This window comes from Sycon ciliatum, chromosome 1 (assembly GCF_964019385.1).
Source record: "Sycon ciliatum chromosome 1, ocSycCili1.1, whole genome shotgun sequence".
NCBI classification, from domain to species: Eukaryota; Metazoa; Porifera; class Calcarea; order Leucosolenida; family Sycettidae; genus Sycon; species Sycon ciliatum.
Window position 1 is genome coordinate 65,079,456 of NC_088643.1, and position 17,337 is coordinate 65,096,792.

A 17,337-nucleotide genomic window follows, 5' to 3' on the forward strand; every position below is an offset into this window, starting at 1 on the left:
CAAATGAAATCGGAGACCCGCAGGTTCGATTCACTTCCTGGCGTGCATGACCACGGACGCCTTAGATGCGCATCACACACAGCAGGGTGGACGTTTGTGTGTGTGATGAAGAGGCTCAACTTTAGATCCAGGCACGGAAGTCACTGCAATCCACACCACGCATAGAGTCTTCACCTCCAAGTTTTAGGAATGAGATCTATCTACCTAGTTAAAACACGCACACACGCAAACACACATACCTGTACGTGCACACACACGCACACTCTCGTTCTCTCTCTCTCTCACACACACACACACGTGCGTGCGTGCATGCACACACCGGCACACACACGCACACGTGCCCATACATCAGCACTACGGTGTTGTCATGAATAGTGAAAATGATGTCATGGATTCCTATTTCTGTATTCCATTGTCCATGCTTTGCCATTGCTGTTGTTGTGAGTGACGCATCCTCACCATCATCCAAGATCTTGTCTTTGTCCCGGTCCTGTTCCTCGTCTTTGTGCTCTCACATGCTCTGCAGCAGGAGCGGCTGACAAGACAAACATGAACGTGATCGTGCCGGTCTTGTTCGCCGGCCTGCACATACTGGCTGCTGCACAGGAAATTCAGGAGCAGATCTTCAGCAATAGAACATGTGGGTGCTGCGCCTTGATTGTTGCTGTGCCATGAACTGTTGAAATAGTGCGCAGGAACATGTATTTGGGGGGGGGGGGGGGGTGGTAGTACCTTTGTTGTTTGCGCAATGCAGAGCTCACTGACTTGTCAGTTTGAGCACTCTGGCAAGGTACCTTTGGGCCTGGTTTAAATCTGGCACTGCATAGCCAATAAGCTAATGAGCAGCACTACAGTGCATTTCAAAACTATAGACGCGTAGGGTTTTTGAAATATTTCAAATTTGGCTGGAACTTTTTGAGAATAGTTTTCGGAATATTGCTCAGGATCGCTCCACAATTACTCTCATATAGTTTCTAAAGGATTGGATAACAGACGCCCAATTTGGAAAAATTTATGCACAAAGTGATCACAGATTTTATGTGGTATAGATGCTGGCATAACGGTTTTTGCCTAGGTACGCGTCTATAGTTTTGAAATGGACTGTAGCGCTATTTGCCGGAATAATGAGCACGTACAATCATGTACCGGTACATTGGTTTGTTTCAGCTGAGGCCACGAAACAACAGACATTGTACAGTCGTAACATGTGCAGTTATAAGCTGAGACAAAAAAACACACAACATTCTTCTGATTTTGTGTGACTTTGTGTGATTTTGTGTGACCTTGTGCGACTTTGTGCGACTTTGTGTGACTTTGTGTGACCTTGTGCGACTTTGTGTGACTTTGTGTGATTTTGTGTGACTTTGTGTGACTTTGTGTGACCTTGTGCGACTTTGTGTGACTTTGTGTGACTTTGTGTGACCTTGTGCGACTTTGTGTGCCTTTGTGTGATTTTGTGTGACTTTGTGTGACTTTGTGTGACCTTGTGCGACTTTGTGTGACTTTGTGTGACTTTGTGTGACCTTGTGCGACTTTGTGTGACTTTGTGTGATTTTGTGTGACTTTGTGTGACTTTGTGTGACTTTGTGTGACTTTGTGTGACTTTGTGTGACTTTGTGTGACTTTGTTGACACATTTCCTGTGTGCATATATGTAGCACTCAGCACTGCACCACTGATTTTTTTGCTAGGCTTGTATGCACATCGGCACGCGTAGATCTACCACTGACTACCGGTATGGCGGCAGTTTTACTATGCACCGTACATAGCACATGCACTCTTGACCTACCCGATCCACGCTTGCATAGAAGCCAGGCTTCTAAGCGCGACAGGCTTATATGCATTTAACCCGTTTGATTTTCAGGCTTCTATCCGCAATGTGCTTGTATACAAACCCGGCTTTTATCCGCAACTTTACGGTATGTGTTCACTCCACTATGTCAGGCGCGTAGGCAGGGGGGGGGGGGTGCTTTGGGTGCCAAAGCACCCCCCTCAAAAATTTCGACCATGGGTCTGGCTTGGCATGCATTGTCAGGGGCGTCGCACACGGTACGGTCACTACGGTATTGACCGTACCACTATCTGCCCCAAGTACCCCGTGAATCAATAAAATGCACTGATTTGGGCTCTAAATTTCCAAAAATTTTGCGCTACTAGTATTCACATCACCCCATGTGAATAGGGGCGAATGGATTCCGAATCGATTCCAGGGCTCATGGCATGACATCGAACGGCGAGATTCCATTCATGGTCACTACGGTACTTGGTACTACTAGTGGTAGAGCATTGCTGGACATAAACGAGGGTCCCTGGCTCAAGTCCAGGTGGTGAAAAAAAATTCTTGAGACTTTTCCCATTTGCACCTTTCCGTCAAGCGAATGGATAATGTAGTACATGTACTTATCACTCTCTTATTATTGACCCCCACAGAAACTTGTGATCTCTAATAGGGGATTCACACACACGGGTAAAACCACGGTTATGGGAAAGTTGTTATGGAAACTATGGTACTGGGGAAAAGGAAGAACCTCTCGGGAAAAAATTGGCAAAGCCGTGGCCGTGGGCCTCAGGGCGTTTGTCAAGGGAAAAATCCTATGGCTATAAGACGCGCATGCGTAGATCCTGTCTTTGGCGAGAACTCTGAACCTAGTTGTACGAGTGCATCGCAACTTGCATTTTCAGACAGTGCCCATCAGAAAATCGTGCATGGCGAATGCAAGATACAGTACAGAATGTACTACAAAAATGCAGTACAGATTATTTTTTTAGTTGCCCCGCCACAAGGTCATGGCCAAACGTGCGGTCAAGGGAAAACTGACCACAGGTGTGAATTCCGTTGACCGAAGGTCTGAACTTTTACCTTGTCCCGTGACCTCAGGTTTACCCGTGTGTGTGAATCTCCTATAAGCGGTCAAATATCAGCATATATTGACCGCTTATATTGACCACTTATTATTGACCACTTAGCCCGAGGACTTAGAACTTTTTCCTCAACTTAGAAAAATACTCAAATTTTGAAGATCAAAAGGAAAGCTTTGCAATAATAACAACAATAAAACGTAGCCTGTAGAAAAAAATCAGAGCTGAAAGAAGAAAAATCTGAAGCCAAATGCTGGGATTTGAACCCAAACTGTCAGATTCTCAGTCAAAGAACTTGGGGAACATGCTACAAGTGACAACTGAAAACTTTTGTTTATAGAGAAGTAATGTCCAATGTAAACGGCATTTGTACATACTATGTACTATTACAATAGTATTCCTTTCTTCCTATAAACAAAGCTAAAAACAGTTTAGGTATGCTTTGTCATGATAAATCTATTATTGCCCTCATAATCGTTCTATATTTCATATATTGACCTCTCAGGTTAATCGTGCAATAATAGATACATCTTGTAAGTGTATGGTGAAAGACTGTATAATGTAGTACATGTATTTATCACTCCCTTAGTATTGACTCACATAGATTTTTGCCATACCTAAGCAGTCAAATATTCCTGCATATTTGACTCCTTAGGGCTATATTGACCGCTTATATTTGACTCCTTTTTAGAGATTGAACACATGCTTTGGTTAGTCGTGATAAATCTAATATTGAATTCGTCCTTGGTCAGTATAGGAAATAAAAGACCTCGTAAAAAACCTCGGCTTCGCCTCAGTCTTTTACTCGGCCTTTATTTCCTATATTGACCTCGTACTCAGTCAATATTAGATACATATTGTTAGTGAGAAAGGGTTTGCTCCCCACACCGGAGCTCGCGCTATTCCGCCGACGTCCAGAAGCGACACACTGATTCACGCTGCTATCTGGTGTTCACGAGGTAGTTGTCGCGCTGGAAACAAAGCGTCTCTGTAAGTTTGTATCCCTGGTGATGTTTGTGCCTGGAGAGCACTATATAAGTGGTGCTCTTCAGGCACAATCTTCCTCAGCCTACTCAAGCCCAACTGATGAGGGGTGAATTCCCCGAAACGCTGTGTATTGAGCAGGGAGTGGTGCTTTCTTGCAGGTTTGCCGAGTCGAAGGTTCGATGGACTTCTCGTGTGCTCTGAATGGCAGTCGTGAGTCAGTCAAGTGTCAAGTAACGTCGGCGGAATAGCGCGAGCTCCGGTGTGGGGAGCAAACCCTTTCTTACAAATCATCGCCGAAGTCGCAACCGCAACTTCGTAATATTGTTAGTGTATGGTGAAAGACTGCTATAATATACATTGAAAAGGCGACGAGGAGACAATAACTTTATTAATGCGGTTGGTTGCTCCAACGAGGAGCACACGCTTCTTGCCGAACTTCACACTTGACTGACTCACGACTGCCATCCGGAGCACACCAGGAGCACGTCGCACCTTCCGCTCGGCAAACCTGAAAGAAAGCACCACTCCCTGCTCAATACACAGTGTTTCGGGGAATTCACCCCTCATCAGTTGAGCTTGAGTAGGCTGAGGAAGATTGTGCCTGAAAAGCACCACTTATATACTGCTCTCCAGGCCAAACCATCACCAGGGATACAAACTTACAGAGACGCTTTCTTTCCAGCGCGACAAACACCTCGTGAAGCCCCAGGTAGCAGCGTGAGTCAGAGTCGCTCATGGAGTTGTGCTAAACAGACGTTGAGAGCCAGTATAGCTATTCACAACGCTGTCACCTCCAACAACTAGTCGCACGTCCGCGTGAGGGACAACAATACGAACTTAGAAGTTGCGACTTCGGCGGTAATAGTCATGAAGTTGGTTGCTCCAACGAGGAGCACACGCTTCTTGCCGAACTTGACACTTGACTGACTCACGACTGCCATCCGGAGCACACCAGGAGCACGTCGCACCTTCCGCTCGGCAAACCTGAAAGAAAGCACCACTCCCTGCTCAATACACAGTGTTTCGGGGAATTCACCCCTCATCAGTTGAGCTTGAGTAGGCTGAGGAAGATTGTGCCTGAAAAGCACCACTTATATACTGCTCTCCAGGCCAAACCATCACCAGGGATACAAACTTACAGAGATGCTTTCTTTCCAGCGCGACAAACACCTCGTGAAGCCCCAGGTAGCAGCGTGAGTCAGAGTCGCTCATGGAGTTGTGCTAAACAGACGTTGAGAGCCAGTATAGCTATTCACAACGCTGTCACCTCCAACAACTAGTCGCACGTCCGCGTGAGGGACAACAATACGAACTTAGAAGTTGCGACTTCGGCGGTAATAGTCATGAAGTTGGTTGCTCCAACGAGGAGCACACGCTTCTTGCCGAACTTGACACTTGACTGACTCACGACTGCCATCCGGAGCACACCAGGAGCACGTCGCACCTTCCGCTCGGCAAACCTGAAAGAAAGCACCACTATAACTATATAACTTCTAAGTTCGTATTGTTGTCCCTCACGCGGAAGGTGCGACGTGCTCCTGGTGTGCTCCGGATGGCAGTCGTGAGTCAGTCAAGTGTCAAGTTCGGCAAGAAGCATGTGCTCCTCGTTGGAGCAACCAACTTCATGACTATTACCGCCGAAGTCGCAACTTCTAAGTTTTTATTAATGCGATTAATAGTATTAGTGAAGCGGACATTACAAAATGATGAATGAGAATACATGTATCTAAAATGGTTGTTCCTAATCAATTCTCTTGAGACTATCATCAGGGGAAATCGTCTCACAATAGAGGCTATACGGAGAAACAAACTACTTATAGGTTATCGGATAGTGGGAAGTATACAAGGTGAGGTGTGAAAAAAAAACTAAAGTGGGAGAGAAGACGAAAGAAATTAGAAGAAAAGATGTGAGAGTGTTTTGACGGTGTGAGCTACTACATAAGGTGAGTGAAATGAAGGCGTGGAAGCAGCTCACACCGTCAGAACACTCTCACATCTTTTCTTCTAATTTCTTTCGTCTTCTCTCCCACTTTAGTTTTTTTTCACACCTCACCTTGTATACTTCCCACTATCCGATAACCTATAAGTAGTTTGTTTCTCCGTATAGCCTCTATTGTGAGACGATTTTCCCTGATGATAGTCTCAAGAGAATTGATGTGGTATGAAAGAATATTTTCTTCTGGAAAGTTATGGTAACTCAGCACCACTTAGGACTACTTAAAGTAGAATGGAAGCAAATGAAATGCTGGGCTCTTATTGCGAGCTTCATTCTTATTCATACATGTAGCTTGTGGAGCTATTTAGGGGCTTTGAGAGCCCCTTGTCGATAACTCTAATGACTTTGATCTTCGGTTTTTATAGGTTTCCGCAAGCTGTTGACAAAGAAAATTCGTACAGGTGAAAGAATACGGGAGGAAAAACCGTACACACTTCTGAATTGCGTAGCTTTTAGTAGTACACCGTACACGTTATGCAGAGTTCATTATCTGCACCGTACTATTATGCATACAGGGAGTTGTACGCACCAGTTTAGAGTATATTCAGCGGGCTTTAAACTAATCCAAGGCCCTCGACGCGTCATCAAGAGTAGTAAAATAACGATTGAGCGGGCTTTAAACTCTGATAAGGCCCTTGGCGGGAATGTCGCTGATTGGTCGTTTCCTGGACAACGAGACAGACCTCGTTCTAAGTATTGTTAGTGTATGGTGAAAGACTGTTATATGTATTGTTAGTGTATGGTGAAAGACTGTTATATGTATTGTTAGTGTATGGTGAAAGACTGTTATATGTATTGTTAGTGTATGGTGAAAGACTGTTATATGTATTGTTAGTGTATGGTGAAAGACTGTTATATGTATTGTTAGTGTATGGTGAAAGACTGTTATATGTATTGTTAGTGTATGGTGAAAGACTGTTATATGTATCTATTATTGCACGATTAAAGAGGTCAATATATGAAATATAGAACGAGTAAAAGACCGAGGTCCCCCGAGGTCTTTTACGAGGTCTATATTTCATATATTGACCGATTATGAGGGCAATAATAGATTTATCACGACATAGCATACCTAAAACTGTTTTTGCTTTGCTATAGGAAGAAAGGAATACTATTGTAATAGTATGTACATATGCCGTTTACATTGGACATTACTTCTGTGTAAACCGAAGTTTTCAGTTGTCTCTTGTAGTATGTTCCCCAAGTTCTTTGACTGAGAATCTGACAGTTTGGGTTCAAATCCCAGCATTTGGCTTCAGATTTTTCTTCTTTCAGTTCTGATTTTTTTCTAAGTTGAGGAAAAAGTACTAAGTCCTCGGGCTAAGTGGTCAATAATAAGTAGGGCTGAAACGATCGTGGATTTTCAAGTATCGATTACTCTTTAGCTTAACGATCGAGTAATCGATTATAATCGTTAGCAAATAGAGTCATAATTCTGTGCAAACATTACTCTGTTTCCACAAACTATGCCTTCATAATACCAACAAATCTGCATTAGTGAAAGGGTAGCTCCGAAACATGGCAGTTTTGAAGTCAATTTTAACCTCAGAACATGAACCATACCCCTGGCAACTGCATACTCCCAGCGGAAACTGATTCAAACTTCACAAAACGAGGGTTTACACTACTTTCTTGACACAAATTTAAAAAACGCAAAATAATCGTAATCGGTAATCTAAACGATTGCTCGATCGTTAGAGTTATCAAACGAGTACTCGATTATTCGGTATAATCGTTTCAGCCCTAATAATAAGTGGTCAATATAAGCGGTCAATATATGCTGATATTTGACCGCTTAGAGATCACAAGTTTCTGTGGGGGTCAATAATAAGAGAGTGATAAGTATTGTTAGTGTATGGTGAAAGACTGTTATATGTATTGTTAGTGTATGGTGAAAGACTGTTATATGTATTGTTAGTGTATGGTGAAAGATTGTTATAATTTATGTATTGTTAGTGTATGGTGAAAGACTGTTATAATATGTATTGTTAGTGTATGGTGAAAGACTGTTATATGTATTGTTAGTGTATGGTGAAAGACTGTTATATGTATTGTTAGTGTATGGTGAAAGATTGTTATAATTTATGTATTGTTAGTGTATGGTGAAAGACTGTTATATGTATTGTTAGTGTATGGTGAAAGACTGTTATATGTATTGTTAGTGTATGGTGAAAGACTGTTATATGTATTGTTAGTGTATGGTGAAAGACTGTTATATGTATTGTTAGTGTATGGTGAAAGACTGTTATATGTATTGTTAGTGTATGGTGAAAGACTGTTACAAAGTAGCTACATGTGCTCACAAGATGTGTGCGTTTATTTCTTCAGACTGTTCTCGTTTTGACTCCCTTAAAGGGGAAGTTAAGGCAAAAATTAAAATTTCACCAGTTGTAGTCCTCGGGGTGCTGAGTCGAATGGTCTTGGTCCGAGAAAGCTGGGACGCTCCCTTCCTACTTGAATCCCAATCGAACTCGCGCACTTCCACCGAAACTGGGTGACTGCGCCCTACTAGATGGGGATTTGTATGCAAAATGTCACTAAAAGCGCCATTTCGTTCCTATAAAAGCACGGATCACCGCGATTGGCCCATATGTTATAGTCTTTTGGTCGCTGAGTCGATTGGTTTTGGTCCGAAAAGGCTGCGATGCAGCGTTCGCCCCTAATTCCCAATCGAACATGGTAGAACAAGCGGTCACGTGCTCCTGCGTACACCAGTCACCTGGTCACCGTGCCTGCAGGGTACAACTTACAGCCTGTTTTGACCTTTTTTGGGTGCAGTCCTGTCACTCGAGTTGAACCTTGGTGTGAAAGTTGTCGCCTGCTGGCGTGGTGACCAGGTGATTTTAGCACCCAGGAGCACGTGACCGCTTCTTCAACCATGTTCGATTGGGAATAAAGGAGGAACGCTGCATCGCAGCCTTTTCGGACCAAAACCAGTCGACTCAGTGTCCAAAAGACTACAACATATGGGCCAATCGCGGTCATCCGTGCTTTTATAAGAACGAAATGGCGCTTTTAGTGACATTTTGCATACAAATCCCCATCTCGTAGGGCGCAGTCACCCAGTTTCGGTGGAAGTGCGCGAGTTCGATTGGGATTCAAGTAGGAAGGGAGCGTCTCAGCTTTCTCGGACCAAGACCATTCGACTCAGCACCCCGAAGACTACAACTGGTGAAATTTTAATTTTTGCCTTAACTTCCCCTTTAATTAAACCCATGAATACCGGTACATTATGTACTGGGGTCGGAAGTATTGCGCCATGCACACTTGAACTGGCCTGTATCACGTGGGTTTCCACCTAACCAGCATGTGCCCCCCCCCCCCCCCCTCCTCCTCCATCTCCATTCACCGTTCTTCTCAATTCTCGCTGTGTCGTACAGTTCAGCTGCCAGAGATACAGCGCTATGATGGCCGGAACAACAACCTGGCCCGTCCGGAATTGGGTGGTACTGGTGAGATGTTACACGTCCACTGCCGTATCGCGGCCACCTCTTAAATTCTTAATGCACACTCATATGTACATGTAGCTGTTTGTGACTACATCTCCACTGCTGTGTATACATACCCACGTGGGCAGCTGGAATGTGTTATAGTACTTGGTATCCGAGGTTCGCATGCATGTGTGTGTGTGCGCACGCAGGTATGTACGCATGTGTTTGCACGAGTGTGTGTACGTGTGTGCATGCACATTTGTATATGTGCGTGTGTATGTGTGTGCGTGTGTATGTGTGTGTGTGTGTGTGTGTATGTGTGTGTGTGTGGGGGGGGGGTGCATATAATAATATGATTGCATGTGTATGTCACTTGTGTGTGTGTGTGCACGTGTGCATGTGTGTGATGTGCGTATGTGTGTGTATAATATATATATATATGGCCCAGTATCAGCGAGAATCGACCTTCGGGTGAAAATCATTTTTTTCAGAATAAGTCATTTTCTGCAACGGCAAAAAAACTCTTGCTTCGCGCTCTGCACATTCAAACAAAAAATTAGTTCATCGCAACAATGAATGCTTTTGATCGTCCCAGTAGCAGGAGAGTTCGCTCACGATGGCCAGCTAGCTGCCGTCCGGCCCTGCCAGAAGTCATTGGATTTCCTAGGGAGAAATCGTCGCGTCTGATAGAGAACGACGACAGTTTCCAGAAGATGTTTTTGTCGACGCGCAATTCCTATTTAGCGACGAGAATTTCAACTTGATTTAGGCGCTCCGCCAAAGGAGCTCTCTGCTGGCAAAAGTACTTTCTGACATCTGAAAATCCTTGTAGGGCCCTTCTGAATTTAGTACAGCTCCGCTCGGGAGAAATACTCAACGAGGAGAAACTAGTGAGGCGACGTCAACAGAGGTAGATGAACTGAAATGCCCTGGATCAACTCGAGTCAGGACGAAAGAGCGCTGCCGCTAGTGACATGATCTGAATTTTCCCAGGCTCCCCACACTGGACTCCGTGGTGAACACCAAACCCCTTGGACGGGGCAAGAGCTGACCATTGATTGATGAGCTACGAACTCAGAACTCTGCTGCGCTCAGTGCTGGAATCATGGCGCACTGACGTGCATGCAGCCAGTTCCCACAGAGCTCAAATTTCACAGAGGTGCAGCAGTCATAGTGATGGACTACCTCTAAATCTTGTATGAGATGAAGTGTGGGGTGTTAGAATGTTGTGCCTGTGTCGTATTCCCGGTGGGATGCACAGACTGGGACTCCAGGTGTAGTTGTAGCCACCTTCCCTCCTGTTCTGGACTTCTGTGAATTTTCAGCAGACTTGGGATGGCGTTCAAACAGTTTGGATTGGTATGCAGTGATGAGGATCAAGGCCATCCATGCTCTATGCCAGAGGTTGCCCAAGAGTTGTTTTACAACAAAAACTGGATGGATGATTTATTACACTGTCTATTTTTTATTTATTTCACTGTAACATATAGTATTCCGATGTGGAAAACACTGTGATAAATTGTTGTATTTCCTGATATGTACCTATGCTTGTTTGAGAAGCTTCTGGGTCATCAATATTGCTTTGTTTGGTCTAATACTTTGCCATGTGATCACTAGATACCTATAGATGACAATAGCAGAAAAAAGTCATTTTGTGAAAAATCACCCTAAGGTCCATTTCCGCAGATACTGGGCCATATATAATTATATTACAATGTGTGTGTGTGTCCCATATCGTGCAGTGGTATGTGCAGTCGATTTCCAATCGAGAGGTTGCGGGTTCAATCCCCGACGATTATGTTCGCACACGTCTTTCTTCTCTTTCTCATTCTCCTAGCTCCTCTTTCATTCTACTGGGCGGTTACCAACAGCCAGTGTATGCCGGAGTATGTGGTGTGGTGTATGTGTCGAAAAAAATGAATGAAAAATAGGTATTCACTGGCCAGAAAAAAAAGCCACTTCAATCAGCACTGTGGTGGATACCAGGCTAAACATCAGTGGTGGTCAATTCATCAGCATCGCAAGCTGTTGAATGGTGTAATCCCAGCACAAGTTGCTATGTCTAACATAGCTGTTCGCTATCATCGCTTCCGCGATGGGCATGTGTGAGGTGCATATAATTATATGATTGTATCTGTATGTATGTGTGTGCACGTGTGCGTATGTGCATGTGCATGTATGATTGCGTGTGTGTGTGTGTGTGTATGTGCGTGCATGCATGATGCACTACTGCTTATTTTATATTTCTAGACAGACCTCTCATTCGCCGCTTGTCTCCCACATACGCTGATGGTATGTCGGAACCATCCGGCGCAGCACGTCCCAACCCGCTTGATATTGCTGAGAGTACTATGAGAGGATCTTTTGGTAGAACATCGTTGAGAAACCGAACGGCACTTCTGACATTCTTTGGTAAGGGTAGTTCCTCCGGAAACAAAAAACTTCTTGACTTTTTGACATGACTTTTCAAGGTGGGAATGGGTGTGTCCACCCGAATTCTTTTCACTTTTCAAGGAGTTACTGTGCCCAACAAAAGTGTTCTTTTGGAAGAGAAACACTTCAAAACAGTCAATCGACATACTGTAAAAGCAGAAATTTTCGGCGGTGTAATATTTTCGGTATTCGCCAAAATCGGCGGTTCGGTAGCGGGAAATTTTCGGTAAAACCCGTTCTCCAGGTAGGTGTACTAGTACTACATGTATACAGTATCGGTTGTACCGAAAATTTCGGTGCGTTTTATTTTCGGTAAAAATTATCGGCACCGAAGTTACCGAAAATAAAACACCACCGAGAATTTCTGCTTTTACAGTATTTACAATATCTACAGGATCGATTATTGGGAGTACAGTAGACTCGTACGCCCAAGAACGTCAAGGCTGGACAAAATCTAAGAACGCCACAGCCTGGATTTAAGAACGAACTCCAAGATTTTTAAGAACGCGACATTTTTTGAAAAGGAGAGAGAGAAAGAGACGTGATTGAGTGCCGGTTTGTTTTGCAAGCGGATTGCACCTTCATGATCTTGTCCGAGTACACGAAAAACAAGTCCGCAACCACAAACTCTTGTCGGGTCCTCACGAAAACATCACCCAGTGCAGCGCTACATACTACACGTGCATGTAAAGTGTACAACCGGTACATGTAGCGCAAAGTGCATTGTACATGAGCGTCACGTGTCATGTTGGACGCGTCAGAACGCGAAATAAGAACGTAGCCTGGGGCGCTGAAAAATAAGAACTTTGCTAGGCTGGCCCTCTGAAACCGCGTTCTTGGGCATACGAGTCTACTGTAGCGTCTCAGTCTGGGTCGCCATCGCTCGACTCATCACCGCTGAAATCGTTCCAAGTGGCAGGTCGATCGACGCGATGTCGTACAGTATGTCACGGAGAAGCTTCTCCGCGTCCCTGATCGTCTTCGCTGTTACCTGAGTGCCTTCTCCAACATCTCGGCGGAGACCACGGCAGCGCTGCAGCGCTGGTACTCATTGCCGCCTCCCCTCTCGCCCGAGGAGCTGCCCCGGAACAACAAACACAGGCAACGCCAAACATTTCAAATGTCCTCCAAGGGATATCATAGTCATACCAGCACTTCCTGACTGCCGTGATCAGATCTCGCCTTCTCCTTTGCCAAGGGCGCATCGTCGAGGCTGCCGGAAAAGGCGAGATCATCCACGTTGAGGTCTGGGCTCTACAGGGACTGAACGAATTCTATTTTGAACTTGTTCATCTTGCTCTGCTGCGCGAAGTGGCCATTGTCACATCTCTGCGTTTTGGAATTTTGACATCTTGTTCGCATGCAGACACTGAGACAGGCGTTTCGGGGATGGCGAAGATTTCAAAACGCTAGCTGCTATTGCGATTCATTTCCCACTCTTCTTGCTCCTCGGTGCCATTGTGCTGCTCTGTCAAGTTCTGAACAAAAAAATAGCTACGACGAGCAGTGAGCGCAGTGCTTTTCTTCCCATTGCGCCTGATGGACGAACGATGAGAAACATGTTCGCTTTGCTTTGTTCGCAGCGTCGACACCCTTGCTCTGCGACGACTGTCGGCTCTCCATAATATGAATCATGCTTTCCTACGATTCCGAACTGTCATGTCAGTGTTTCTGGCTGACAGAACCAGAGAGAGAGCGAAATAACAGCAGCGAAAAGTAGTGAAAAAAGTCACGAAGTTTATGTTTCCGGAGGAAGTAGGTTTGCAATTGGGAACTGATGCACTTCTCCCGCATACGAACCTCGTTTCTGCTTTTTGCTGAGTGCCAGCACTAGGTCACTCATCAGTCCACCATTGTGCAGCTTAGTGTCCTGGTAACAGTTATTGCCTTGTGTACAGTGCTGCTCGCATGCATGTGTGCGGCTGAGTTGCTTGTGTTGACACACACACACACACACACACACACACACACACACACACACACACACACACACACACACACACACACACACATCGTCTTTCTCCTGAACAGGTCAGCACGTGGTGGAGGAAATCCTGGACTCACAGAGACCCGGCTGCCCGGCGGAGTACTACAACGTCCCAATACCGCGCGGCCATAGGCTGTACGATCCTGAAGGAGTGGGTGGCAAGTACATGCCTTTCCTTCGCTCACGCTATGATGCAAACACTGGGCAGTCTCAGAACAACCCACGTCAGCAACTGAATGAGAACACACCTTGGCTCGATGGTGGTCTCGTGTACGGCACAACTAAGGCGTGGGCGGATGCACTCCGCTCTCACACTCGTGGTCTACTGAGTTGTCAGGGCACTGAACAGACATATGATTGTGATCTTCCGGCCAGAAATATCATGGGCTTGCCATTCATCAACCCACCACCTCCTTCGGATAACCAGTTCAAGCATGCAGTGCGATTTTTCAGTGAGTGGGCTGAGTTATTTTTACTTACTTCTCACGTACCGCGAAGCTTGCATATACATGTATACCGGTAATGGCACCCCAATAGGCAAATACACACAGGACCTGGGTCCTACTTGAAGTATATCCAATATGGCCCAGAATCTGCGAAAACCAGGCTTAGGGTGAAATTTCACAAAATGACTTTTTCCCATTTTCAGCTTCTACTGGGCATGGGGGGGGGGGGGGGGGGGTCAGGAAACAAAATATTACAGGTGTGGGTCGACTCATAGTGGTATTAAAAGCATCTCAAGCACACCAGGGTATTGTGTTAAAAAATCCAAAAAAAAACACAAAATTGTTATCACCGGAAAGAAATGAAGAGAGATCCACCAGACTGAAGGAAGAGACATGGATGATTTTTGTTTAGGTGACATGACAAGGTAGGCATGTGGGGGCAGGCTTGTTGTGGCCCCTTGGTGCTGCAGGCTGTAGTGGCCATGCACAGTTCTGCATGAATTTTGTTTGCTCCTCACTCAGCACATTCTGGGGCTGAACTACATGTACTGGCATGCTCTGGCGCTACACACCACAAGGAAACCCGACTCCAGTTGAGATGGCACCTTTTGAAGGGTGAATCTAGTACAACTGTTCAGAAACAAGCAAGAACACAGCCTTTCAAACTGTTCCACTGTTCATAGTAAGCGCATAGTGTGCTGGCGTGCTGCAGTATCTGCTTGGTGCTGACCAGCAAGTGAAATATCAGCACACCGTACAATCCCTTGCAGCTAGCTGTCCAGCGAGGAAAGTCTCGAGTGGGGGACTCTCGATCTGCTCGCTCATTCGCCTGGCATTCAGTAGCACTTCATCGCCAAGGACTTCAATTCAAAACCGTTTTCACACTGCGCTTCAAGCCATTTTCCTCGTGAATTTGCTGCAAACGTATGAGCTCCGCTGCGCGCGTTCCCTTTGCGTGAGGCCCAGAAACAGCTAGTATCTCTGTACTTCAATTGGCTGGGTCGATGTCGTCCAGGTTCTCCTCGCTATCGCCATCACGACTCTAACTGGAGACGATTTCTTCACCATATTCCGCAAGCAGCAGCTAGCGCAGAAATTTCGCCATCCCTGAGTGTAGGAAATGGAATCCGTTCGATCAGCTCAAAAACTCTTCGTTGTGACTAGAGGAGTAGCAGAGAATACTCTACCGGAAGCCCTTTGACTTCCCTGACTGCTGAAACCCTTCCTGCAATGACTGCTACTTCTTCAAACAAGCGAAATTCTCTTTGGGCAAACTTTGGTTCCACTTCACTGCACTCGATCGTCCACGCGACACAACCTTTTTACAAAACATCATTTTCTCAAAAAAATGATTTTCACCCTAAGCCTGGTTTTCGCAGATTCTGGGCCATATAATTATGGCATATTCATACTGACATGCTGGGGGGGGGAGGGGGGGGGGGTGGCATTGTTTTCCGCCAGTATGATGTCGTTTTTACTGGATGGTAGAATAATACAATGTATACATGTTATTTATCCTGTGGCGATGTGTGTGTGGCGATGTGTGTGTGGGTGTGTGGGTGTGTGGGGGGGGGGGGTCAATACTTGAGCCTGGATCAGCAAAAACCATCACATGTGCAAAATTTTCGAAAAATATTTTTGTGCTCCAAATTGATCCACAACCACTGATAACCAGTCTCAAGAAATTTTAGATCAATCACAGCACCGTAAGTGACCAAAAAATGCGGTACACCACATCTCTGTACAAATGTTGGAAGTGGCATTTCTGTGTAGGATGCAAGTATGAGCGTTGGTATGTGTCTGATCCTGTTAGGCATTGCCATCACTCAGCCGGCTAACAAGGAGGAATTTTATAGTCCTTGGGGGTGTACTCAGACACTGGCTCGTCCAAGTAAATCATTGGCTTCACTGACTATCGCGCAGCTAACGGCATATGGCCAAGTTCCAGGGGCTGATATTGCATCCACACCAGGCTCTGTACTGATGCTCTCCAAGCCCTTCACTTCCATGAAAACATATCTGCACACACGGAGTGCAATCACAGCAGCTGTGACTACTTAGCACACAGGCTCATGAGCATGAGGTACGTACTAGGTGCAGATACATTCAACGGTTACCTGACCCTACAGGAACATCTTTTTTTGAATTATTTTGGGAGCTGCTGCATGGACCAAATACATGTTTCAAGTAACGTTGCTCAGTGTCCAAGCCAACGAAGCAGATCTTGTCTGGCGCTAGCTCTCGTTGCTCTTCCAGTCGTGAATCGAGACGCCTTTGCTCTGCATCGTCACTGTCGATATCCGACAAACTTACTAGTGAAGGAGTCGTTCATCGCTCAACAATATCCACTCGAGTCGTCGTCATTCTCATCAGCGCTGCTTTCTTCTACACGAAGTCTGCAGCCTCGCCGAGTCGCTTTGCGGCAGGAGAGAGTCGTCCTCGGGAGCTCCGCGGCTTTCACCTGACTCCCTTGATGAGCAATCGCCATCCCAGTCATCACCAAAAAATGTCGTGTCGTGATTGGCGTCAACGACGATCGATGCGCGTGCGATGCTCGCGCCCCGCGATCGTACCTATTCGCCAGCCAAGCTCAGGTACATGGGGTTTCCCAGCCGTGTCTCCTCACTTGCCTGGGGTTCGCCTAGCTAGCTAGTCACTGACAAACAAACAAACATGGGCTTGTCAGGCGGAAAGAAAGACTAGTGACAAGAAAGACAGAAAGGTGGTGGGTAGTTGTTAGGTCCGCGACTTTTCTTTCGCTCCACTTCAACGTCACTTTTTGATCAACTTGATATCAAACACAAGCGATGGTTTTCGCTGATCCGGGCTCACTTATTGATACTATAACGATTCGTTCACTTACTTTGAGGGTGTTGAGCGCAGTGAGTTGTTTCTCGATTCGCTGAACAGTATACATCCTGCCCTGCCCTCCGCTTTACCTGTGAGCATGAGCAGTCTAGTAAGTTGTCATTTCTAGACAGTTCTGATGTTCTTGTGGAGAAGACCGGTTGAGAAGTGTTGACTTATGTGTACCGCAATCCTGCGTTCACTGGTCAGAACATTGCATTCGATTCATCTTGTTTGTCGCAATACAAGGTCAACTTAGTGCGTAACCTCGTGGACCATGCGAAACGTAGTTGTTCGCCCAGTAAATTGCAAGCCGAGCTTGATTATCTTCGATCTATGTTCTTGAAGAATG

The 17,337-nt window shown here is 45.6% G+C and overlaps 1 protein-coding gene across 1 annotated transcript in view; it reads left to right on the top strand.

Moving 5' to 3' along the window:
* The window catches only part of LOC135804885 (dual oxidase-like), a 14,895-nt gene extending 522 nt beyond the window's left edge, over positions 1–14,373 (top strand). Inside the window, exons 2-5 of the mRNA XM_065318855.1 lie at positions 527–640; positions 9,222–9,293; positions 11,523–11,684; positions 13,737–14,373. Coding sequence (XP_065174927.1) covers positions 550–640; positions 9,222–9,293; positions 11,523–11,684; positions 13,737–14,215 — 804 coding nt within the window. The 5' untranslated portion in view covers positions 527–549 and the 3' untranslated portion in view covers positions 14,216–14,373. The remainder of the gene's footprint in view (positions 1–526; positions 641–9,221; positions 9,294–11,522; positions 11,685–13,736) is intronic.
* Positions 14,374–17,337: the final 2,964 nt, after the last annotated feature.